At 42.2% G+C, this 25,603-nt stretch overlaps 1 protein-coding gene across 50 annotated transcripts in view; it reads left to right on the top strand.

Moving 5' to 3' along the window:
- The window catches only part of CELF4 (CUGBP Elav-like family member 4), a 694,695-nt gene extending 671,299 nt beyond the window's left edge, over positions 1 to 23,396 (top strand). For 20 of the 50 annotated variants that reach the window (XM_086480445.1, XM_086480446.1, XM_086480447.1 and 17 more), the window contains 2 exons: positions 1,009 to 1,092; positions 23,269 to 23,396. In XM_086480445.1, the coding sequence (XP_086336571.1) occupies positions 1,009 to 1,092; positions 23,269 to 23,396 (212 nt within the window). Of the gene's footprint in view, positions 1 to 1,008; positions 1,153 to 23,268 lie in introns of all 50 variants that reach the window. The other 30 variants (XM_086480469.1, XM_086480466.1, XM_086480467.1 and 27 more) reach the window with 2 other exon arrangements.
- The last annotated feature ends 2,207 nt before the right edge of the window (positions 23,397 to 25,603 follow it).

The raw sequence follows: 25,603 nt of genomic DNA, 5'->3' as shown, positions 1-25,603 counted from the left end.
TAGACTATGAAAAAAACCAATCCCTGCCTTCTCAAACTATACAGTTTTCTGCTAGTGAACACTGCAAGGGGTTTAAATGTTTGGGGTTTTTCAAAAAAAAAACACTTGGACACCCCTGTTCCCTTTTGACTTTTGCTCAAGTACAGCATGCTTAAAAAAATGGAAGTCACATTGAAAAGTTTCATTCTAGGCTATTTGACCAGAGGCAGATTCTCCTTCTCCTGCCCCAAAATATCATTTCAACAGAACATTTTCTGAGGGTCTCTACTTTAACAAAACTGCATATTCTAACTAAAGACTCCTCTCTGGCTACTTTTCCAAGCAACCTTTGGAGTCTGTGATAGTATATGTTACATCACTGAGGCAAAAAAGGCAATTCTTCTTGTTTAGTAATTTGGATTTAAATGCATCTGTAATCTCTCTTGTAGAACTGTCTAGAATGGGGGACATGGCCAAGCTGTCCAGCTATGGGGGAGTCTTCAGGCTGAGTCAAGCTGGGGGGCTGAATGTAAAAATCTGCAAAACAAAATAAGCCTGTGGGGTTTTGCATATCTTTCTGCTCGTTATCACAGTCCTCACAGATACAAGACGGATAATGAAAATGCTTCATGCAGGCACTGAGAAGAGACAAGGGGTAGTGTGGGTCATCCAAAAGTCTAAAGATTAAATGAGATTATGCAGAGCAAAGGAAAATAATGAATCACGTTCTTTCATTATTTTTATTCTTCCTCCATTCTGTCTTTCCATGGCCACATGTGCTACTACATTCCTCTGTCTCTAGATTTTATCCCAGTGTCCTGGGAAGGTTAATGAAGTTGACATAACCTCTAGGTGACTTCCTGAGTTCCTGATCTTCTACTTTGTCCATTCCTCTGAGAGTCTTCAGATTGCTTCCTAGCGGTGACCCCACCACAAGTCAGAGACAGGGCATGCCAAAGTAAATCTCCACCATGTGCTTTCTCATATCCTATTTCTCTCCATTCATGGGTCTTCTTTTTCTCTTGATAGGACCAGAGGGCTGTAACCTGTTTATCTACCATCTGCCCCAGGAGTTTGGGGATGCTGAGCTGATGCAGATGTTCCTGCCTTTCGGTAATGTCATCTCCTCGAAAGTGTTTGTGGATCGGGCGACAAACCAAAGTAAATGCTTTGGTGGGTAAAGATAACAAAACAATTAGATTCATCCAGGAAAGGGCTTTCTCTGAATACTTTACCTTTCAAACTGCTTTCTTTCTGCTTAAGCTTTATGATTTCTCTCAATTTACTCCTGTCAATACTTTCCCCCTTCCCTCTTTCTCTCCTAATTGTCTCATGCTCAGAGTTGTGTGCGCTGCTTAGAGGTGAAGGTTTGGTATCTCACCAGCAGCAAGGTGCTGCGGCTGCTGGTGGTGGGATGGAAAATATTGCCCCTTGGAAGGGGAGGTGGGGAGGATACAGAAAAGACTGAAGCACCTGAACCAAAATGGAGGGGCCTGGGTGTGTAGATGAAATGCTGATGGGGTCAGCAGCAGGAACATGTGGCAGAAGTGGAATTTCTGTGCCTAAGGAAAAGGAAAAACAGGTCATGGGGTTGAAGGGAAGACAGAGCTGTGGGGGCAGCTTTTCAGCAGCTGTGATGCATTAGACTGCAAGGGGAAAAGGGCTGAACATCAGCTGAAAGCCTGATCTTCTGGGTGGACGGCTGATCAGTGAACTGCAAGCAGCCATGCTCTGAGCCCACTGGATCTGAACCAACACCACAGCAGATACAGATAGACTGAGCTAACCCTGTGCCTGAGCTGACAGGCCATGCTAAGAGGTTGGGTTTGAAACCTGCACCATGCTTACATAGCTCTGGCCTCACTGCAGGCTCCACCCCACCAGCTGAAGCATGGAAAGAGCGTAGCCTGAGCTGCCTGTGAGCCACCATCTAGGGAAACCCTGAGCTGCACCCTCAATGGGAGGGCCTAGCCAGCCAACAGCCATGTGGTGATGTGTGCATGGTGTCTCAGTGGGATCATGCTGTTTATAAAGGTGTTGCTGTGAAGGGTCCCTTCTGGCAGTGCGGCAGCATGGGGACCCTGCCACATTTGATTCCATCCCACCTGTTGGACAGATCTCCCCTATCCATGTGCCCACCCACTGGAATGTGTAATTTCTGGTTCTCTGCCATCCTGCACTCTTTGCAGACCTTCCTGAGAAGTGCAACGGGACAAACTATTGCTTTTCTTTTCCTGTTACTTGCAGCTGATCTGGACTCTGTCTCTCAGGCAACTTCCAGAGCTAAGACTGGAGTTTCATTTGATTTTAAAGCCACTCTCAGTCTCCACGTCATGCTTCCCTTCCATGCTGCCCTTTGCTTTCCCCTCCTGGACAGATCACTTCCCAAAACTTTTGCCTCGTCCCTTGTTAACTATGGTGCATGTCGGACAGTACTTCCAAGAGTTTAAAGCCCCTTATCTATGCACAGTTCCTCCTGCCCATCCACAGATTTTCTGAACAGGCTATTTTCCCCTTTGATGGAAGGAGCTCTGTCCCATGATGTGAGAAGACACAGGATTCCCTTCACCAGTAGTCATTGAGTTGCTGCACTCTCAAGCACTAGAGGAATGAAGGACAAAGAGTTTGGTGTGAATAGGCAGTAGGGAAATTCAAATGAGAAATTAGGAATTAGCCCCATTTTCTCCAGAGCCCACCTGCTTTTTAGAGCTTTAAGCATATAAAAGTAACCAGGACAGCTCTAGGTGACACTGAAAACTGATGCTTCAAGTTAGAAGCATCCACTGGTTAGAAATGGACTTTTGACAATGAAATTGCCATTCCTATTATAAATATTTAGGGGACTACTGAGCTTGATTCTCCACATATTGACAAGTGGGAAGACCAAAGGTAAATGGAGAAATGAAGTGAGAGCCAAGTCTAGTAAGGGAGAGTTTCTTCTGGATAGGTATTCACTGTATCTCCATTTAGCTCAAAGGCTTTCTGGCTACAAGACTTCATGAGGATGGCAACAGATACCTAGCTTGTGGGGCAGGGTTGTGAGGATGGCTTTATTGCTGTTTACAAGTATGGTGAGACTGTGATTGATAGCTGAGAAGGAATTGGAGCCTTTTAGCAGAAATTTTTCTTACCATTGAGTCTTACTGGGAGAAAGTAAACATCAGCTTGTTTGATGAAGTAACCTCCAAAACTAATGGTGGGATATTCCAGCCTGAAAGCAGGAAGGTGCCCTTTGGACGTGTCAACTCAAGAGCACAGGCAAGCAAAAGCAGGAATTAGGGCTTGCTAGTGGATATTAGTCACCTTATATTAGCATCTGAGACACAAATATCCAAGTCCAGTCAGTTTTGGATCCCAGGGGTCAAGCCCCAGTTTTCTCTGGCTTTAAGTTACTTTCCCATAGAACTGAGTGCCTACTGTGACTGATGGTCTCAGACAAACATGTTGACTATGCTGCCATGTGTACCACCTCCAGAAGGATAGAAATAGCAGAAGTACAGGTAGCTAATTAGCACAAGTTTGTCACGTTGCTCTTCAAAACCTCCCACCCTGTTGACCTTCAACTTTAAAGCAGTGTAAAAATGTAGAGGGTGTTACAGAAAATCAGGCCTTTCATTTGTTTTGTTAAGTCCACTGAAGCTGGCACTGATTACAATTTTTTGTTGAGAAAGTCAATTTAAAAAAAAAAAAAATTGCTTTTTTCTAAAGGAAGATAAGGGATTTTGTTAACTTTGGAAGTAAGAAAAATCTTTCCTTTTTTGCTTAAACATTTCCCAAAACTCAACATGTAAAAACATAGCATTTGCATTCCGTTTTGCTTTTTTTTAACCCAGCTAGAGCTCTCCAACTGGTAGCCTGGGGGGACAATTCTGTCTGGCCCCAGAAAGATATTCCACCATTATATGACCTTTTAAATTGTATCTGCTATGCAGATCCCAAATAAATTGCTGTAACAGAGTCTAGCCCCAGGTTGTCAAGAAATTGTGAAGAAGTCCTGCTTTAGACAAACTTAGAAAGTTCTATGGAGAAAAATGTCACCATGTCTTTTTCCATGGGAACAGAAAATACTTCATTTGCTGCTCTTGTCTTACTGTTGAACTACCTGTAAGCAGCTGGCCCAAACTGAGCAAGTCAGGAGAGCAGCGTCTCAAAATAGGACTTTTATTCCTTCCTGTTTAGCTCTGAATTCTCCCCTGCATTTCCAACACAAAGTTACCTCCTTTCACCACTACTGGCAGGATAGTGTAGGGGCAGCCATGGGAGTGTTAAGAGGAAAGCGAGATCAGCCACAAGCCTCTCTCTTGGTTTCTGGAGCCCATGACCCTGCAGAGAACCACTAGCACCTGCACGTGCTGAAGAAACCATGCTGTGGTCATGAAGCCTTTGCCTTTCCCAATTCAGAGGCCACCACCCCCTGGCTGACAAGGAGCAGCAAGGAATGCAAACTACAGCAAAAACTAATCTCATGTATAAAACGTAAAACTGTTCAAAATAAGTCTAGTGTTTTCCATAGCAGGACTGCTTGCTGTAGTGTGTAACACTGCCTGAGAAACAACCCTGACTTCTCACTGAAAAAAAAAGTCATTTATATTGGGAGGCTAGACCCAAATCCTTCATTTTCTCTTACAGTTTTTCAAACTTCTGTTTTTTATTTCCCCCCTCCCCTATCCTGACACAGCTGTAACATGGCCAAATGCAGGCCACACTTCTCCTTCCCATTCACCAATACCCTGTCAATCCCCATGGCCTGAGCCTCCATCACCCCAGTCATATCAGCATCTTCTTGGGTTTTTCCTCAGGCACTGCCTTGTCCATCCTCTCTTATTCAGTGACTGATTTCACCTCCACAGCTCTTCACTGTTCAGACCTTCTCTCTCCTCTTTCACTAGTCCTTCACACAATGCCCAACTGATACCTGTAGCCTCTTCCCATGCACTTTTTTTACAGCCAGCATGTTTCTCCTACTAGGCATTCCCAGTGAAATGGTAGGGCCACAGCAGGAATCATTGTCTCACTCAGGGAAAAATTACACTTGGTTGAACACTCCTCGAAGACAGTGACTCCCATTCTCACAGCAGGCTGATCTAGCTAAGTCTTGCACAGAGGCACAACATGTCACAGCCTGAAAGTCAACTTCTGCAGGACCCTGCAACTTGTCTCTGTGCAAGGCAGAGACTGCATTGGGTGTCTCAATTTCCCACTGCATGCGTGAAAATTCTTCTGTGTGTAGGTGTGCTAAATGTCAGTAGACATGAAATACCTCTATGTGCTGGTCTCAATGGTTCTAGACATAATTCCTCTCTCAGTTATGCAGATAGTTTAAATATGACCAGTTTGTGCACAAGGCAAATATAAAATGACACTGTTAAGGCCGCTAAGGCAAGTAGTCAGTGTGAGAAGAGCCGTTCTTCACATTGTCCACACATGGCTAACTCCACCTCCATCATAGGGTGACACTACAATACTGTCCTAATTTCAGGAGCACTCATTGTTGTCCCACAAGACACATTTTAAGAAGGCATTTGAAGATGTTAAACTAGTGAAATAAAGAGACAGACGTGTTCTAGGAAAATGTTTTAACAGAAAAGAGAGAGAAAGGATAGGTTTGGGCAATATTAATTAGGAAGACATGACAAAAATTAGAAAAATGAGGATGTGGATGGAGCAGCAGAGGCCAAATGGTTACCCCAAGGTGTCAAATAAGATGTAGATAAATTAAAGCTGGAGGAATTTCCCTACTGGTGCACTTGGAAATTCATTCCTCCAGTCACCTCTTTCTGAAAGCAGTGAGCACCTGAATCTGCTGGCTCTTTGCACACCATTGAGCAGAGGACACTGTCAGTCTGGTTCTGCTCCATTCCCCACTCCCTTGTCCCTCACATGTCTCTCCTTGGCATGTGTCTGTTCCCCATATGGGCTGATGTGACAGCTTCATTTTCTCCCCATGGGACAATGACTCCAGGAGGCTGTGAACAACCTTTCTTATGCCCTCAGAGACACCATGGTTTCCTTCCACTCAGCTTGGCGTGGTCTGACACCCAAGGTGTGAGCAACCACAACTGCTGGTTGTTTCTCTCCTTGTCTGTGTATTCCAGATGGACTTTCACACTGGCACAACATGGACATTGAGTTTCATTCCAGATTCCTGCAGGGAGTCCACTTGAAAGTTGCTAGTGGGCCACCCCGTCTGGAAAAGTGTCCGGTCTTCTTGGAGTATGTCGAAAGAGAGAAAATAACATCACTTGATGAGGGTCATAGTAGTTAAATATTTCTGTTCTCTACTAAACTTTTTCTGGTTCCTAGCTTATGAAAAGAAACAGGAGAGCCACAGGAGAGGGATTAAAGATGAGAAAAGCAGTGAGGAATGAGGACTGGACAGAGAAGGGGATGAAGCTCAGGAGAAGGACTGAGGGATGGGTAGAGCTCGTATCATGTTATTAAAAACACACTATGGTAGTTCAAGACTGCAGCGTGGTGGCAGAAAGGTGGAGAGGGAGATGCAAGGCAGCAGGCAGGTTGTGACAGTCTACAGAGTTTCAGCCTGGAAGCTGAAACAGAAAGAAGAAAAAAAGCATCAAGAGACTAGGACACTGCCAAAGCTATGCAGGGCCCTGGGACCAGGGGCATTACAGATCAGGTCTAAAGCACATTGGCAGCACTCCATAAGACATAGGAGTGGAACTATGAACCCTGAGGTACATCAGAAAAATATTGTTCAGCAGCTGCTCACAATGTGCCTCCAACACACCCTGACAAATCTGACTGTTTCTCATTTAATGAAAAAACCCAAACAATTCTCCTTAAGTTCATCCAGGGAAATGAGCAGGTCCAGGAGTAAGGTGGCATAAGGATAAGAAATTCCACTCATATGCTCCTGCCCCATACAGGCAATCATGGGTCAACCTAGCTGTGTGTGCAACCTAGCTGTGTGCCTTGGGTTCCCCTTCTTGTAGCAGGACAGTGACTCCTTTGCACAGGGCTTTAGGATCCATAGATGAGTAGAGTTATTTATCAGCTTAAAGTTTTTTAGTTTTTATTTTCTGATCATTCTTTTGGTAAATATGAAGATTCTCATCAGACAGAGGAATTATTAGGAAACACCTGGGAGAGAAGTGGAGCTCTGCTTCCTGCTGTTACCAGTACTATGATTAAATTTGATTTTTTTTTTCTTTTTACTTTTAACCTGATTTCAAATTTCCTAATAAAAGTCTCTACCCAAGCCTTTCTACCTGTAGCCTGTGGAATTAGGCTATGTCCTTTACTTTGCATGATCTAGTGGCAATACATTTCATTTCAGGTCCCTGGGTAATATCAGATTGTGATTCCCATATAGCTACAGGCTATAGACCAAAGCTCAGAGTGTAAGGGAAGAGGCCACTAATTTGCGTGCCTGAGTTGAAACAATATGGCAACAATTTTCCAGGCATGCTAAGCCTGCCTGTCCCCTGGGATGCTGCGGTTCAGATCAGCACTAGCTCGTTGTGGTCCTCTGAAGGACCTGGCACAGACAGAGAGCCAAGGAGAGATTCATGAGGTGTCCAGCTTAGTTGGAAAGTAAGCTAAGGGGGGGAGGACAGCGTTAGAGGGGTGTGTGGGGCTCCCAGAGGAAAGGGGAAGGATGCTCGTAAGTTTATTGTTTGCTAGCTGCTCTCTGTTATACTCCAAAGCAGCCAGGCTCTGAGACTTCAGATCTGCAGAGCAACAATGGGACTTTTCTCCAGCTGATAAGTAAAGAGTTGTGTGAGTAAGAAAGGGAAGGAGCTGTTCATCAAATCACTACACAGCACCTCCAGCCATTGCAGTTGGTTGGGGGAGGCTTTAGGGGGAGGAGAAGGAGCGGGAGAAGTATTAGGGCTGTGAGCCACTATTCATTTACAAACTATAATTAATTTGATGTTTAGATTAATTTCTGATGCACTCTCAAAGGTGCACTGAAAGCATTTTTCCTTTATTATAATGTTGATTGCTTATTGGGGAGATAAATCTAACTGTCAGTTATGCACTGACTTACCAAAACTTTCAGACCAAGCAAGCATGTATGCATAAGGAACAGCTGTTTGCAGCTCTCCAGTTAAAGGGACAGCTCTGTGTTTTCCCAATAACTCACATTAAAGAAAATCTATACATTGTACACAGGGACTTCTGCTTTCCATTGTAGCTTAACAATTTATTAGACAAGAATATGTTAGAAGAATCTATCTTCTATTTATCTGTCTGTCTATGTGTCTATCACTGTTCTATCCATCTCTCCACAGAAGTGATACACAGAGTCTGCCCAGAATATTTTTAAGTTATGGTTATGTTTCTACATACCTACTCACATGCACACTTACACAATCATTTTAATGTTTTCACTCACGGGCTAATTAGATGGAGGAATTCATTATTGCAGGGTCTTTGTGGCTACTCATTTAATGACCTTCAAACAGGGAATGGCCATTTATGTGACTAGTAGAAATGACTGATGTTAAGAGTTAACGCCAGAAGAAAGAAACGAGGGGAAAAAAAAAAAAAAAAGACTTTTTAAAGAAATTAAAAACTTAATGCTCTGGGCTTCAAACGAGTCTGTCAGCACTGGGACCTAGGAAAAGAACCTGACCGGGCTGTTGTGTGCCTGCACTGTGTGCTATTTGCTGCTACCTCCTCTAAAAACCCTTTGGCATTAGATAGAGTAGAAACATAGAATCATTAGGTTGGAATAGACCTCTAAGATCATCAAGTCTAACCACTGACCTAATACCACCATGCCCACTAAACCATGTCTAGAAGCGCTACATCAACACTTCCAGGGTTGGTGACTCCACCACTTCCGTGGGCAGACAGTAGAAGAACCTGAATCCTATGTAGCTGGTCCTCATGTGGTCCAAGGATATTATAGTTTCAAAGGCAAACATCCACATGTATAGAAATGCCAGAGGAGGGTCTCTAGTGCTACTTTCATTCAGGCAATAAGCTTCTGTTCAGAAGTCAGAAATAGTGACCCCTCCAATGGGCAGGGCCATTTCTGAACTCAAGGTGATTGATCTGCAGAGTGCAGCCTTACCACATCCCACTCTTGTGAGACTGCAGACCCACCACAGCATTTTGGTTACCCGTTACATCTGGTTTTAGTTTTGTTTTCCAAAGATCTCTCTGATGCAAGGTGAATTCAAACTGTAGAATGGACAAGTCTCTATCAATCCATCCAACCATCCATCTGTTCCCCCATACACCTATCTTCATCTTCTTTATGTCTGTCTGTCCTGTCTCATTCACTGCACAGGACTGCTCTTCAGCATTTTGAAGTCTGTCAGCTAGCTAGTTACTGAGCAGCTGTTCAATAGATCCTCACAGCTCTGTGCTTGGCCTCAGGCCTTCCTTCCCACACGATATTCAAACCCTGCTATGAATACGAATTTATCATTATTTCCTCATCTGTTTTCCTAAGGCCCTTCCCAGCAGAGCATTTGAGAGGTTCACAAAGCTAAGTAACAGTGTTTTCACAGTGCTCACGGTGTCTTCATTTCACCAAGGGGATGATGAGGCATAGAAAGATGTTCAAAACTATTTATTAATCTTGGATGCCTGATCTGAGATGCCGTAAGCCTAATCAGTCTGGTTACTTCTTTTCTTGAAGTATTTAGCACAATGAAGGGCATGCTATGTTTATGTTCACTCCAGATGTGGGTACAGGTCTTTCTGCCAGTGAAATCGTGCACCGAGCACCAGGAAAAGATGAACATATAGTTAAGTTTCATCTTCACTGGCAAACTAAAGAGGCCTCACATATCTGCTCAAACACTGTGTCATAACTATCCATATCATTTTAATGTTTGTGTGCCATTGGCTCTATTTGGACCATGACAATTAACTCACAGCTGGATGTTGCTTGGGCATGGCTCAGCAGTAACAAGGGCCAGGGACTGTCCCTAGACAGCAGTACAGACAAAGGCACCCTCTTTTGAGGTATAAGAGAGTTTAGTCATGAAGATACAAGCCACGATGCACCATTTGCACTCAGAGCCTGTCCTATTTTATTTACTAGTAAAATGATATCCTAGGAGATCTTATTAAAGGCATTTTGTGATATGTGACAAGCCCAGCATAACTGGGGTGTCATGGCAGAAATAGGAATCAATTCCAGTTCTACAAGGCAGCATTTGGTTATACAACTACAAAACCATCCTTTCCCTGCCTTATTTACTGTCTACATTCCAACACTTGCAATAATGAGTCTGATACATTGCCATTTTCCTCACCCAGTTATGTTATTCATTCTCCACAGTAATTAAAACAAGGATGCCGTGAAAAAGAAAAATACAGAAATGTGTGGTTAGAAGCAATGCTTTAATGCATTTACAAAACAATACAGAATTAAAATTTTATAGGTAACATCGTTTCTTGCATTTCTAACTCAAGTACTTCATTTTGCAACCTTATCATGGTTTTAATGTGTGAGTGCATGTGACATAGTCCCTTTTCATGTAAGAAACAAAAATTTAAAAAATCCCCAGATGAGATTAATATCTTCAAATAGTATATATTGACATCTTCAAAGGTTGTCATCAGGGTAACAACTTGCAGATCCCCATAAAAATAGGTGTTCCTTTCTTAACCATTTCTGGTTTCATCTGTCTCAAATCCCAAACCAAATTCAACATCATGTCCACTCTCTCCAGTCTTGATCTGTAATATGTCACATACATAGGTATGTACATTATATATATATATATACTGTATATATCTATTTCTGTATCTGTATATCTATTTCTGCAATAGCAAATATGTCTGCAAGTTATTAAAACTGATGAAAACCACTGAATGAGTGGTTTGAATTTGGTCAACCTCCCATAATGCTTGTTGGCCTTCAAGGTTACAAAGCTTTTCCTTATATTCAGTCTGGACATCTCTCATCAATGTCCCTTGTCTCTCATTCTCCTACCATGCACCACTGTGAATCATAGAATATCCAAAGTTGGAAGGGACCCGTAAGGATCATCGAGTTCAACTCCCTGCTTCTTGCAGGACTACCTAAAACTAATCCATATGACTAAGAGCATTGTTCAGATGCTCCTTGAACTCTGACAGGCTTGGTGTCATGACCACTTGTCTGGGGAGTTTTTTCCAGGGACTGACCACCCTCTCAGTGAAGAACCTTTTCCTAATGTCCAATCTGAACTTCCCCTGACATGAAGAGACTATCTCTGTCTTCTTGCCCTCATGCTCCAGCCCTTGTCCCTTCTGATAGCAATACGAAAATCTCACTCTGCTTTGTCACTGTCTTTCTTATGTTGGGGAGAAGGTGTGCCCAAAACTGGATCTCCAGGTGTGATCTAATGAATACTGAGTAGAGAAGGGTGATCAGTTCCCTTATCAACCAGTTGTGTTCTTGTTAATAGAGCTCAGGATACTGTTGGTCTCCCTTGCAGGCCAGGGCATATCTCTAATGAAATCCTCAGTGACGTAACCCATGGAAAACCTAGAGACAGTGTGACTATGCCCCTTTCATCAGCTGAGCTTCAGTGCCCTTGATATTTAGCCAGGCGTGTTTAGTGTTATAAAAAGGAGGAGGTGCATCTAACATCTAAGACCAGGTGCTGTCTTTGGCTACTTCACAGGCAATATGTTTTTTCCATTTTTGGCAACATGACCTACAAATCTGATTGTTTTCTGACTGTTTAAAGGTGAAATTATATGATTGTTCTAAAGATAGGTCTCTTATAACTCCTTGAATTCCTTCTCTAGAAGGATTTGCAGAAATTGTGAAGTATTTTCCCCAGTCATTGTGCATCTCCTGATCTGGCTAACAGGCTCCAGAAGGATTATTGTGTTACTGGGCTTTTAAAATTGCTTATGAGAGAAGAATTTTTACTACTTTCTTTTAGGAGTCAATGAAGAGCCACTTTTTTAGGGACGACTCATAATTTTACTCCATCCCTTCAAATTAAGATCCCTGTCCAAATTATCAATAGCCATCCTGCCTTTCTCAGGTCTTCAGTTTTTCTAATCAAAGGCATTGTATTTCTAGCAATATTTCTACTCCCCTTATTTCAGTAATTAAAACAGAAACTTATTTTCCCATCTCCCACACAAGGGTATATCAAGAGTTCGGATGAGTCATTGGGCAGAGTCCTCGGAAACCAGAATTAGATCAGGCTTTAGTCAGTCTATGATATGATTCAAGTCCCACAGACTGAATGTAACTGTTCTGAAGAACTGCAGAAGGCTCTTCACAGAGATCTCCAGAATTCAGGATACTTTTGAAGGCCATTAATGGTGAATGAACTGTTGGCAGAACCACAGGGATTTGTCACCATCTACTCTATAACATGAAGGTGTTTCATTCCCATTGATGTTGGTGACAGAGGAAGACAGCTGATCATTTCCCTGTCCATTCTGAGTAGTTGAAAACAGAGAGGTCTTACATTGACATTGAAAGTACCACAGATGTAACAGCTGGTTGGGTCTGGAACAGTATGTTTTCTTCCAGCTTAAAATGTACTTGTACAACTCTTTACTTTCTCCTCTTGGTGCCCAGCGTCATTCAGTGACAGTTCACAGACCTCTTGGTCTAGGTATTAAGAGATTTTCTCTTTTCTTTTTCTTTCCCAATGCCTCACTGCATATGAAGAGGTTTTTTTTCCTGTTGATTTGACTTTTAGTTTTGTTTGCTGGTTTTCACACAGTGGCCTCCACAGAAAATAAAGTATTGGTCTGAAAAGCACGGCCAAAAACTGTTCATCACTAGTTCTGGCTTCTGAACAGAAACTTCCAGACTGTCCCACAAGGCCAGCTTCAAGCCCTTCTATATCTGTTGGGTTGCCCCCAACCTACCCATAATGAAGTATCAGATGTACAATGGCATAAAGGGGGACACAGTTGCCCACCTCAGTAATGATCAGCAGGACCAAGGTGGGGAGGTTCTGTATATTGCTACACAGGAGATTCTGTACATTGCTACACTAAGAGTGAATCTATTTTAAAGACTCCCTGGGACATGAAAAAAATGATAAAATATAGTCACTAGTCACTAGTACAGTCCACAGTGCACCTTCCTGATTGCTTTTCCTGGGTTTTTGGGTTTTTTCTTGATTATCCTAAGAAGGAATTTACTTCCCTGCTATGAAATACTATCAAAAAGAAGGTCAGCTTTTATGATGCTTGTCTCTTATAGACAACTGGTCATTTCAGTGGCTGCAGTGTTCATACATGGTGTCTTTATCAAGAATCCACAAATTGAGTGGGATCCAAGACAGAACCTGGGAGCAAAAAAAATTAAGATAAGAAAAGGATTGTGTCATGGCTGGTGGGAGCTTCAGTAGTTATTTTAGTCTTTTTTATATTGTACAAGTCCAACAAAACAAATGTATAAATAGCCTTCAACCTGATTCAGCAACACTCTCAATGCATCCTTAACAAAGCATCTACTTAGATCCCACTCATAGCTTGTGTAGAACCAACACTAAGGTCATTCTTTGCTTTTGGTTTTACAGTGGATTAGTACTTGTCTCCTCAAAAGTTCATCTGCTTTTTCCAACCATGTACTTTCCCCATAAACCTTATGTTGATATATCATGACATCAAACATTTACAAGGAAGGCTTAGAAAGTAGGTCAAGAAGAGTTCCTTCCATTTTCGAAAGGAGTTATGAAATTGCATCATTTCTTATCATCATTCAAAAAAGAAAGACCAAACACCATTCACTTATTTATGCGTGATTCCCCGCTGGCTAGTTTGGTCCTTGTGAGGAAGATCATCATCATCATCTGGGTTGGAACATTATGCTTCTTTTAGAAGAATCACAATGCTTCTTGTCCACAGCAGACATGTGTGTATACTGGTCTAGTATTTGATTCATGAGGTCTCCAAAGAATGGCTGAATCCTGAATCCTTCACTTCTTCCATCAGTTCATTAGATGTCTTCAACTGCTACTTAGCAGAATGGGTAGAACTGCAATCCACAGCATCAGACAAATAGTTTCTCATCCTTTAGACAAGCTCTGTTTACAGGAAAAAAGAGAAGTTTTTTAGTGTTAGCTCCATTCTTAGAATGAGAAACCTGTTGTGATTTTTACTTCTTTTTAGAAAAAGTTGGTTCTGATCAGTTGCCCTAGTTCCAGATGTAAGCATGAGTCAAGACCCTAGATCTGACCATGCAGTAATTTAAACTATGTAAATTCTAGTCTAAACTTGAATCCTAACTCTATTCTTTCAATGTGAATCATGACAGTAATTTCTCTATGAAAAAAAAAAAAACAACAAACAAATTGTGAAAGAGAAACTCACAGGAAGAAAAGTCCTTCTTGGTTTGAAACACCATATTCAGGGTCAGCATGTACAGCCCTCAGCCTTCTTCAGAGAAGATACTGCTTCTCTGAGGTACTATCTGGAGAGCATCCAACTGACAATGCACAATAACAGGAACTGCTTCTGTGAACATTCCAGCTCCCAGTTCCTCAATGTATAGAAGTAGTTTCATGCACAGGAAGATGGGAAGGTGACATAAGGAAAATGCTTGTGTATTTCAAGCTACCTTCTGCACTGGGTGTTCTGACCTTTAGAGAAAGTTAATCATGCCATCTACTTTCACTCTTCATTTAATCTCCCCTTCCCATCTGTTCAGTTTCTCTCAGCTAGAAGCAAGATGAAGAACGAGTACCAGTCAGCTGTCTCAGTGGTCCACAGCCCACACTTTGGGGCCATTTATTATAAGGCATAAACATCAATTGTCACCTCTATCATGGCTGTTACCACAGTCCATGCCAGATTAGTAGGCAAGAACTGATTTTCTAAAGAACTGAAATATGAAATGAACAACAGACAGACAGACAGATACACAGTATCAGAAGGGACTGTTCTGATCCTTTGGACTGAACTCTGAAATAACAAATGCCAGATACCTCAGCTCATGTGACAGGTTCAAACCTTCTGCTTGAGTCATAGCATCCCTGTTAGAAAATCTCTTAATCAAGATTTCACTTGATAGGTGCTCCACCCCTATTGCTAAACAAGATGTTCCAAAATAGTTAATTACCTTCACTATTGAAAAAATGCAAACTCAGTGTCTTATTTCCATTTTAAATTTGTCAAACGTCTGCTTCCATCCAGAAGAGATCATCAAGCTCTTTTTTTCCCCTATATTAAAAAAAAACATGTTCTATTAGAAATTATTTATAGACTGCGGTCAGAATACAGTTTAAGCTTCTGCTCAATAAACTGTGGCAACTCTCAATACTTTTTCAGACCTAGAATTATTCTTGTAACTCTGAATAATTCTTAAGACTTACTTTTTTTAGAGAAATCACCAGAACTCAATGCAGAATTCCAGTATGGATTTTTCCTGAGCCATACTCAGAGGTAACATCACCTTGCTTCATCCCAAGACTGTACTGAGTCTTTGGACTTCGAGTGTTTCAACATAATCCTGAGAGCTCATGTATTTGGCTGTTATCATGACACCCATGTTCTTTTTAGAAGCACTGTTTTCTAGTGAAGATTTCCCCTTTTTATGAGTGACCCGCTTTCTTTTTCCTGTGGATATTTAATTTTTCAGTTGGTGGGATTAAAATTGACATCCTTTAACTGAGACCAGCCTAAGCAGTGTCTCAGGTCAACACAACCTACTTAGAACCATAGAATCATGCAGTGTATTGGGTTGGAAGGGACCTCTAAAGGCCGTCTAGTCCAACCCCCCTAAAATAATCAGGGACATCCCTAACTAGGTCAGGTTGCTCAGAGCCCCCTCAAGCCTGACCTTGAATGTCTGCAGGGATGGCCTTCCACTACCTCTCTGGGCAACCTGTTCCAGTGATCCACCACCCTCACATTAAAGAACTTTTTCCCAATATTCAACCTAAATCTAGCCTTTTCTAGCTTAAAACCATTACCCCTCATCCAATCGCTACAAACCCTTGTGAACAGTTCTTCCCCTGCCTTCTCATAGGCCCCTTTCAGGTATTGGAAGGCCACTATAAGGTCTTCCCGGAGCCTTCTCTTGTCCAGGCTGAACAACACCAACTCTCTCAGCCTGTCCTCATAGGAGAGGTGCTCCAGCCCCATGATCATCTTCGTGGCCCTCCTCTGGACCCGCTCCAACAGGTCCACATCCTTCTTGTGTTGGGGGCTCCAGAGCTGGACACAGTACTCCAGGTGAGGTCTCACCAGGGCAGAGTAGAGGGGCAGAATCACCACTCTCAACCCACTGGCCATGCTCCTGATGCAGCCCAGGATGTGATTGGCCTTCTGGGCTGCGAGCACACATTGGTGGCTCATGTCCAGCTTTTCATCCACTAGCACCCCCAAGTCTTTTTCCACAGTGCTGCTCTCTGGAATGTCTTCTCCCAGACCGTATTGATACCGGTAGTTGCCCCGGCCCAGGTGCAGAACCCTGCACTTGGCCTTCTTGAACCTCATAAGGTTTACCTGGGCCCACCTCTCCAGCTTGTCCAGGTCCCTCTGGATGGCATCCCATCCCTCTAGCATACCCACTGCACCACCCAGCTTGGTGTCATCAATATTCTATCATTATTTACCACTTTACCATTTTTGTATGATTGGCAAATTTTACCAGTAAATATTTTAGATGTCTTCCAGGTTATGTTAGAGAAACTGAATAGCACAGAGCTTCAGCATGCTCCTGGAGGAGCCTACTAGAAACCCCTCAATATTGTAAGTCACAATTTACAGTTGGTTTTGATGGTCTCTCTATTATCCCATTTTTAAGAATTTGATATAGGCTGCTTTCATTTTCTATAAAGAAGGACTCTCTCAAATACTCTAGAAAAGTTAAGTATACTCTATGAAAACTTTATTAACCAAACTTGAAATTTCATGCAATTAGGTTCATTCAATAGATGTCATTTTCCACGAAACTGTGATGATTGTTATTAATTGTACACCTTTTAATTCTTTGCCATATCATCTCATATCAAAATTTTCTTAATTTTACTTGGGCTTATGAAAGATTAACTAAGTTTACCAGGTCATCTAGTTTATATTCTTAAAAAAAAATAATTCTGGAACACTTTGAAGGTTTTCTAATATTCCATAATTTTCTAAAATGGACATTAACAGTTCAGCAAATTTCTGAGCCAATTCTTCAAATATTCTGAGGTTTCAATTATCTCATCCCACAGATGTGAAATATTTAATAGCGGTTGTTTAGCATAGTCATCAGTTACTGACTGTTCATACATTTAAAAAAATGGGTGGATGGATGGGTGGATGGATGGATGGATGGATGGATGGATGGATGGGATGGATAACTGGACAGACAGATCTCACTTGGACAGATTAAACATGAGTGGAAGGTTAAATATTCCAAAGTCATCCAACCCTATTAGACACTGGAAAACAGCTGAAGTGCTATGCCCTTGATCTGCAGACGTACTCCTTTATTGAGTATTCCAGTACCCATAAATCACCTTACAATACAATACCTTACAATGCACACATACATTATAGAGCTACTTACATACAGATTGTATCCTGAAATTCTTTACAGCACTAAAAAATTGCAAGACAGCAGCTAGTACATCATGTAAAGAACATAGCAAGGTAAAGACCTTGCAAGGCAATTAAAGGAAAAGCTCTTCTCTGATAAGACTAATAAACATAGAGAAAGAGAAACTGAGCAGTCTTAGGAATGAAATGGACTGAAGTAGCAGGGAAGCGCTGAGGGGTAGGTGTCCAAGTCTCGATGTGGGGAGAAGGGTGGGAGCTCCGCCCCAGCACCCTACCCACAGAGAAGACTCCTGTGATTTGAACACCTTGTCATTGCCTTCCCAGCAGAAAATGCCTCCCTGACACTCCTAGATCTCACTTTCTACTGCTTAGCAATGAAAGCAAGGAAGCTGTTGCTCTTGTTATTCCCATTTCCCTGTAGTGAGATGAACATGGGTTGAATGACAAGAAGGAAAATTCAAAAGAATGAGAACCTCTCCTTAGCTAGTGACTCCTAACTGGAGGAACAAAAAGTGAAAAGAAAGATCATGGCAGTCAGAAAAATGCACTGACAGCCAGAACCAGAAAAATGTATCTCTGCCCTAAAAAAAGCTAATAAGCACCAACATCTGTTTGTTTCTGTGGCAATCTCTTCCAAAGTGCATTTCTGAGATGGTAGTTCTGTGCAGCAAGTATCTGCAACACAGGACAAATAACTCTTCTTAGTTTTAAGACAAGTTAAATACTTGTTTCTTCAAGGTCCCTCTTTTCCTTTACATTGCCTGAAACCAGCCTAGTTACATGAGTGGACCTGTTGAAGGACCATCTGCCCCCAGTTCAGGAGTCTGGATCAAAAGCTTGCATCTGGACCTGTCATTCACTGTGGTCTTGAGATCTGATTTAGGGGATGCTCAGTGTAGTACCAAGCGTTGGGCTCCATCCAGAGGAGAGCTTCTGCTGAAGAGAGGCAACATGTTATTCCAACCTGGTAGCAAATCATCAAAAAGCTCTTTTGCACATTAACCGCTAATTCTCCTCGCAGCATGCAAAGAGAAACAGAAAACTCAGAAAGACCAGTTAGGGATCCATGGGAACCTGACGCTGTGTTCATTCAGGACTGCACTTGGTGCACAAACTAATTCATGGCCGTGCAGGCAGATACTACTCGCTGTGAATGAAAACTTTACAGTTGCAAAACAGTCTTCAAATGTACTCTGAGATAGATTGCTAATTCCCTTCTTCATCATCTCAGCTGGTTAAACCAGAAAAAGAGTCCTTGAATAATGTGTTACATAAGCCATTGGTAATCATGCATGAGAAGGGCATGAAGCTCCCTGAGCATGCCCCACTACCAAAACTTCCTTTGGAAGAAATGGGGAGAAACCAAAGCACCCTCCAAGATGCTACCCCAGTTTCTGCTTGCTAGTCACTTACACAGTCATACAGGAGAGCAGGCCAGGAGAAGTCATGGACTCCAATGTCAGTATCTTCCTGGAAGATGTTGTGCAGAATTGGGAAGATTAGGTGCCCTGAGCTGCAGTCCTAGCAGTTTTCTTCATTCGTTGCTGCTTTGATAAATCATTTATTAGAACAGCCTCTTTACATAATCCCTGGAGGAAAAAAAAAATATATTAAAAAAAAAATCCCAACGTCCCCTCCATAAAATAGATTTATCACAAAATCCTGTCCTCCTACCAACCATCTTCAGACCAGAACATATATTTCTCTGATTATTAATTAGCTGATGCACAGAAACAGCTTCAAGCTTTTTAACCTCTCCCTTTCTCTTTTGTCCTTCAAGAGTGTAGACAACAATGCAGGGGTGGTGTTCAAAACACAGACAGCTTCTCGATCCACTGTAGTACTATCATCATGCTTTGAGCCCTATAGTCGTGGGCTCAGACATTAAAGCCATTCAGAAAGCAAGTATTTAAGCTGTTTTCTCAATACATATGTTCTGTTCCTGGTCATACATGTTCAAATCTGGCATAGCACCATTAACACTGCTGACATTGACGTGGAGAAACAAAGATGGTTAAGTGTCAATAGTGCATGTAATAACAGCAACAGACAAGTCACATAATCTACCAGGAGGCACACGAGCTGAAAAGAGAAAGGAATATGATAATGTTAGCACAGCTTCTCTGCATGTATATCTGCCTATCCCTTAGCACTGTGACATCTCAACTCTCAGGATAAGCCATAGTTTTCTTCTTTCTGAAGTCCATCCAAACACCTTCAACAATATGAAATACAACTCCATATAAATAATAGGATGAGGGAGAGCCGAATGCACCAACAACTTCTCAGTGTTATCAAGACCCTGAAAATAAAACAGTGAAATGAAGCTAAAGGAATTAGCCGATCTGACCCCAGGATGTGCTCACAATGAAAATGCACAATTATTGGCATTCGTCCTCCTTCCCTCTCCCCACCCTCCCACTCCAGCACACACACTCCCACACACACACCTCTGCCAACAGATTGCCAGTGCAGATTTTTATATTATAGCAGTGGCTATCAGGGCAAATAAAGAGGAAAAAAAAACGACGACAATCCCAATCTCGTCCAAATCTGTAGGCAACCAATACCAATAGCATCAGAGTACGTACAACTCCCAGCTTCATTATTGGGTCTAAATGAAATATAGTGAGCAAATGCACTCCTGATCTCTCTTATTAGTCCCATTTGTTAAAACATTGTACTATTTATGGCTTTGCACAGAATGAGGAAGTAGCCTTAGAATTCCATCTCAAAAGCAGAGTGATGATAAAATCTAGTGTAGCTTTGTAAGCTTATCTAGAGGCAAGGTTCAAGCAGAGGTACAGCGGTGTCGGTATCCCAGCACCAGGACTGATCACCCAACTAAAGACTAATCTTGGCCAAAGTAGACAAATAGTAGACTTCCGTCACTCTTTGTAGCATTTCTGGTGGGGTTTCCATGCATTAGGATTTTGATTCAGCAATTAACATCACTTTGGGGAGTGACTCACCCAGGCACTAGCCAGATAACAACATCTTACCTTGCGATATCAGTCTCAACTACAGAAGCAGGTAAATCCCACAATAGAAGTACTTTGAATTAAGCTAGATGACTGCCTTCATTGCAGTCAGCACTGGTCCCTGCTACACAGACAGTGGGACTTGATTCATTTGAGCATAGCTAGGGGTGTCCTGAAAAAAGAGAGGAATCATGCCCTACAAAGTGTTCCCAAAGTGATTTGCTCACAAATGGATGTACATGTAGACACACTCCAAATGTGCATGTTTAGACAGTAGGAGGTAACTTACAACAGGACCAGTTACAAGAGTAGAAATCAAAGTTCCCAGGCAAGCTAGGTTCTCTAAAGACATGATATAAGCAATTATCCAGCTGCAGCCAACTCAGCTTTGATATTTGGTAGCTGTGTATATATTAGTAAAGTAAATATACCTGGCGCACTTTCCCTTAGCACTGGGGCCAGCTGGCACAGAATGGCCTACACCCAAACCATTAAATTCTCTTACTTTCCAGAATATCATGGCCACATCCAAACTAACTAATGAAAACAGCCTCTATTCTCTCCTAATAGTCAGACTTTGTCCAGGAATTGTTTGGAGTTAGACACAAGCCAAAACTATGTCAAGGACCTTTCTAAAAATTCAGTAATACAGATGACTGTGTTCCAGTTTCTCTGAACTTCCTTGGCACAGTTTTAGTTTACTGTTATAGATGGAGCTATACAGGACAGGAGTATCAGCAAACCAGAGGTGATTTTAAAAAGAACTGGCTTTCACTATACCCTATATTCAAAGATGTGAGATAGCTAGACAGCGAATTTCAAGTTGAAGCTCAAGTAAACCATTTCTGGGGGAGTTTCCAGCAGTATTTAAAGACTGAATCAACTTTGCTGAGATCAAATCGTAGGATCTCGTTGACTGATAGGTTATTCAACTGGTCAAATGTAAACTGGGAACATTACCAAGTGCTTACTGGCTAATAAGTGATTGCAAAAGCAGATCCCTTGCCATTGAATAATACCCCAGCTCATTACTCACCATAACTCTCCAGTTTTCTGTCTAGAGATTGATGACTGCTGTGAGCTGCAGTGTTGGTACCTCCTCACCCAGGTGGCTAGCAGGAAAACTGCATGGACAGCCAGTTATTTGGAGCATTGGCTTCAAGAGGGGAGGACAAAGAGAAACGCCTGTTTATTCCGTGGGCCTCCTTCTTAAAACCACATCTGCCATACTCAGTAAAACTGTTGTCTCACTTTGAGGCTAAGACCATAGGTTTTATGACCTTTCATAAACTTATGTGCTTAACCAAAGGCAGAGACTACAGCTTTAATGCAAGAACGAGAAGGTGCACAAGTGAGAAGTTGTGTTTGCATACATGTGTACACATGTCTTTTTTGAATGTACACTTGCTTTTTTGAAAAGCAAGTCTGTGAGACTTGCTTTTGAGGAGGAACTAGACCAGGGAGGAGGCACTGCTGAATGCATTCACAGTACAGCCCAAGGCTGCAAGCCATGCCTGCTACTGTTGTCAAGAGCAGGTGTATACCTGGCAGCAAATGCTCAGCATTAGCTTTTTGAGGGGCTCTCAAACTGTCTCTTCATTTCAGCCTGTCTATTGAGAGACACAGGGTTCTTGAGGCTGAGTTGTGCTTCCAGAACTTTGCAGGGGTGGGAAAACAGATGGCTTTGTCTGGAGTGCAGGCTGGTCCAGGCTAGTCTTACAGAGGGTTTGCACTCAGAAATGTTGTTGGCACAGAGGGACATTTCCGGAAAAGGTATCAGAGGAAATTCTTATACAATGTGATGGCCCCCTGCCTCACTAATATCTCAGACCCATGGTCACACCAGCTATAGAGTCTGGGCAAATGAGGACTTTTCTTGGAGCTAGCATAAAGCATTAAAAAAAAAAAAAAAAAAAAAAAAAAGGAAAAAAAAAAAAAACAACAAAATCCCCCACTAAAAACCCTCCCCAAAGCTGAAGATGTTAGATGCATTTTTATCCTGCCTGGCTCTGACCTATCTTGGCTCTTTTGATCCCCAGAGATCAAGTCTTTGATTGAGACAAAGAATGTCATTTTAGATGGCCTGTAGATAGAATATTCAGTCACTCTAGGTGTTTCTACTGCTGGATGCGCTCCATGGCTGATTGGATGATTTGCTGGCAAGGTATGAAATTACTTATGGAAACCATGTTAGGAAAGCACCAGTGTTCATCTTTCTCAACTGCAGAGTCAACATAAAGTCTGCAGAAATTGCTAGTTAATAAAGCTCATATTGCTTAAGTGGTCAACAATCAAACTATTCATACCAATGAATACCATAATGGAGAACTTATTAAATTCACATTTTACTTATATTGCCATAATAAGGAAGTAGCAGGTATATCAGGTTCCCTTCATCATGAATATTGGAAGGCAAAGGAAAGGTTATGCTAGTGAGTGAAGGAGGGTCTAGAGGTTTACCTCAGTCACAGTGGAGGAAAAAAGAGAAAGACAGAGTGCCTTAGGACTGTGCATCACATCTGCTGACACCCAGGTCAAAGGTGACCCAAACCTTATGTGTGCTAGTACTGTGGCACCAACAGTTGAATCCCCGTGCTTTGCATAATCTTGTGTCCAAACTGGCACTCAGACCAGGCACTGCGTCCTGGGACACTGATCTGTAACAGCCCCTCCTACCCTTCGTCCCCCATTGGCAACCATCCTCTCCTCACTCTCCTGCCCACCCACCCACCCTCCTACCTGCTCACTTCCTCCCTCCCACCACCCTCACTCCCTTCCCCATGTTCATTCTCAGTGGTCGTTGCATGTACGTGCCTTGGCCCCCTTCAGCTCATTAAGCCCCCTGCCTTGCCTCATGTTTTGACAGGTTTTGTGAGTTTTGACAATCCTGCCAGTGCCCAAGCTGCTATCCAGGCTATGAATGGTTTCCAGATTGGCATGAAAAGGCTGAAGGTGCAGCTGAAGAGGCCAAAGGATGCTAATCGTCCCTACTGAAGAGTTATGGGAACCACTGGATACAAAGCACTAGCACAGGTAACTGCATGGGGAAGAGGGTGTCAGCTGTGGTTGTAGCCTCTCTTTGTGTTGTATACCCTCAAAAAGATTCAGCTCTGTGACTCTCTAGCTTCTGCCTTTTTCACTTAGGCCTCTGGCTAGAGCCACACTGCACAAATGCACACCCACACATAAACCAGGAACTGTTTGTGTGTGTGTCTCTTTAGAAAAAGAGGTGGAAGGATGCTTAACGAGGGATGAGCCAAGTTCCTCACCCTAGGGGCATCCTACATCTCTGGAAAGTCTTCCTGGTCACTAGAGAAGAGCCAGCAGCTGTCCTGATTCCCCTTGCTCAGCCAAAGAGAGTATTTCTAGTGGCTGAAGAAAATCTGCGGTTAAGAGGTGGGATCAGGCTACAGTTTAATGCCAGGTGACTGGACTGGGACAGTGTCTGTCTCAATAGCTCTGTCTTGCAAACGTTTCAAAGCATTCTTCATTCTTCATGCGGTATAGTCTGTATCCAATTTCATCCCAGCATAACTCTATGCAAATGTGTCTCCCTGACAGCTAAATAATTCCTAATTTCTTTCTTCCCAAGCCTAAGAAATTAATAGAAGGATCCACGCTCACTTCTTGCTCAGTTACTGTTAACTTCTGTGTATAGATAAAACCCAGCCAAAGCTAAGGAAGCTTTGCTTGAGTGAGGACCTAGACAAATCTGAAGAAGGGTCTCACTGTTAGACTCATGCGTTTTGTGGTGTTGGAAAGGAACCAGCTTGATGCTCCAAGGGAATTTCTAATGAGTGTAGCAGTGTCAAAAACATCAGAAGCAGCAGCTTGTTTCATTGGAATCCCAGCCTATCACCAATAACAAAAATGGAGATATTTCCAAAAATGGAAATATTTTCCACCACTGGCTGGATTTCCATTAGATAATTCTTTGAGAAACAGATATATAAAACTGTACGTGTTTGTTACACAGCCAAGAATTCTCCCTGTGGATAAAACTGTTCCATACCATTGGAAATCCCAATAATCCCAGCACCCAGGCAGGCCCTAAACTGCAACAAGCAGTTTGTACTCCCAAATTAGCGACAGAAATGGGTTAGGTGACCTTTCTAGGCCATTATAACCATAGTGCCAAAGATTCAGTGATTTTGATTCAGGCCTTTTTTTGACCCATCTAAGGTACCGCAGGAAATCCTTATCTTCAAACTTCCCAAAGAACTATGAAATGTTCTAATTTTTCACTGGTATCTCTAATATCTTTGAAAAATTTATTGTTCCAGTCTTCAGAGCAGTGTCCTTTCTACTGAGAATTAAGGAATGGGATCAAAGTGTCTTTGAAAGAGGTGCTGCACTGAAGACAACATGAAGTGAATAAAGAAACCTTTCAATAAACATATTAGGTGCATGTGCAAGATACAGTCTCTGTAGTTTAGACTCTCCTTTATATGTGACTATATGAAGATAACTGTCAATGAATTTTCCCTCTCCAAAAACCTCTTTTCTTTTCCTTGCTTATAACAAGGCCCCTTGGAAGCTTGAAACCAAATATGTTTCCATATCCAAATGCTTTTTGCTTCATCACATTGGCTTTTCACTGCAGGTTTTGCTGGGGAAGTGTGGGAGATGAATGCATGCAGTTTTGTTGAAGCAGCGACTGTCTTTGTCAGGGAGATTTTCAATAATGCCTGAAAAAGGATCAAGGAACACAAGTGTCTCCCTAGTCTGGCACAAAGCAACAGCTTTATAGCATAGCATAGCTGTGATCACTGAGGATTTGTTTGTTTCTTGTGGTCATGTAAAGAAGGTGCAGGGCTGTAGACACCTGTGTTATTAAAGATTCACAGGTATGAGTCTACAGTGTTTTCATTATCATGGATCATTATGAAGTGCTCTGCCTCTACCTTTTCACCATCAGCCTGATGTTGAGGTCTCAGCTTCTTGTTGAGGTCTCAGCTTCTTTCTTATAAAAAGATTACTTAGTAGTAGGACTAGGATTTGTTGTTTAGGGTTTTTTTTTCCCCAATAAATTGTATACAAATGAATAATCTGTAAAAGGGCAATAGAATTCCATATGCCTCTCTTAAAGCATTTTTTTTTCCTTTCCTTCTGCAAAGCAGGAGAATAGTCTTGAATTGTTGCCTCTAAGTAGGAAGTCCTTTAGCCTTCCTGGCTTTTACACTGGTACTAATGCTCTGCTG

The sequence above is a fragment of the Leptosomus discolor genome, chromosome Z, assembly GCF_034619465.1.
Source record: "Leptosomus discolor isolate bLepDis1 chromosome Z, bLepDis1.hap2, whole genome shotgun sequence".
Lineage (NCBI taxonomy): Eukaryota > Metazoa > Chordata > Aves > Leptosomiformes > Leptosomidae > Leptosomus > Leptosomus discolor.
The sequence above is the reverse complement of the archived record's forward strand: the minus strand, read 5'-3'. Positions and strand labels throughout refer to the sequence as shown.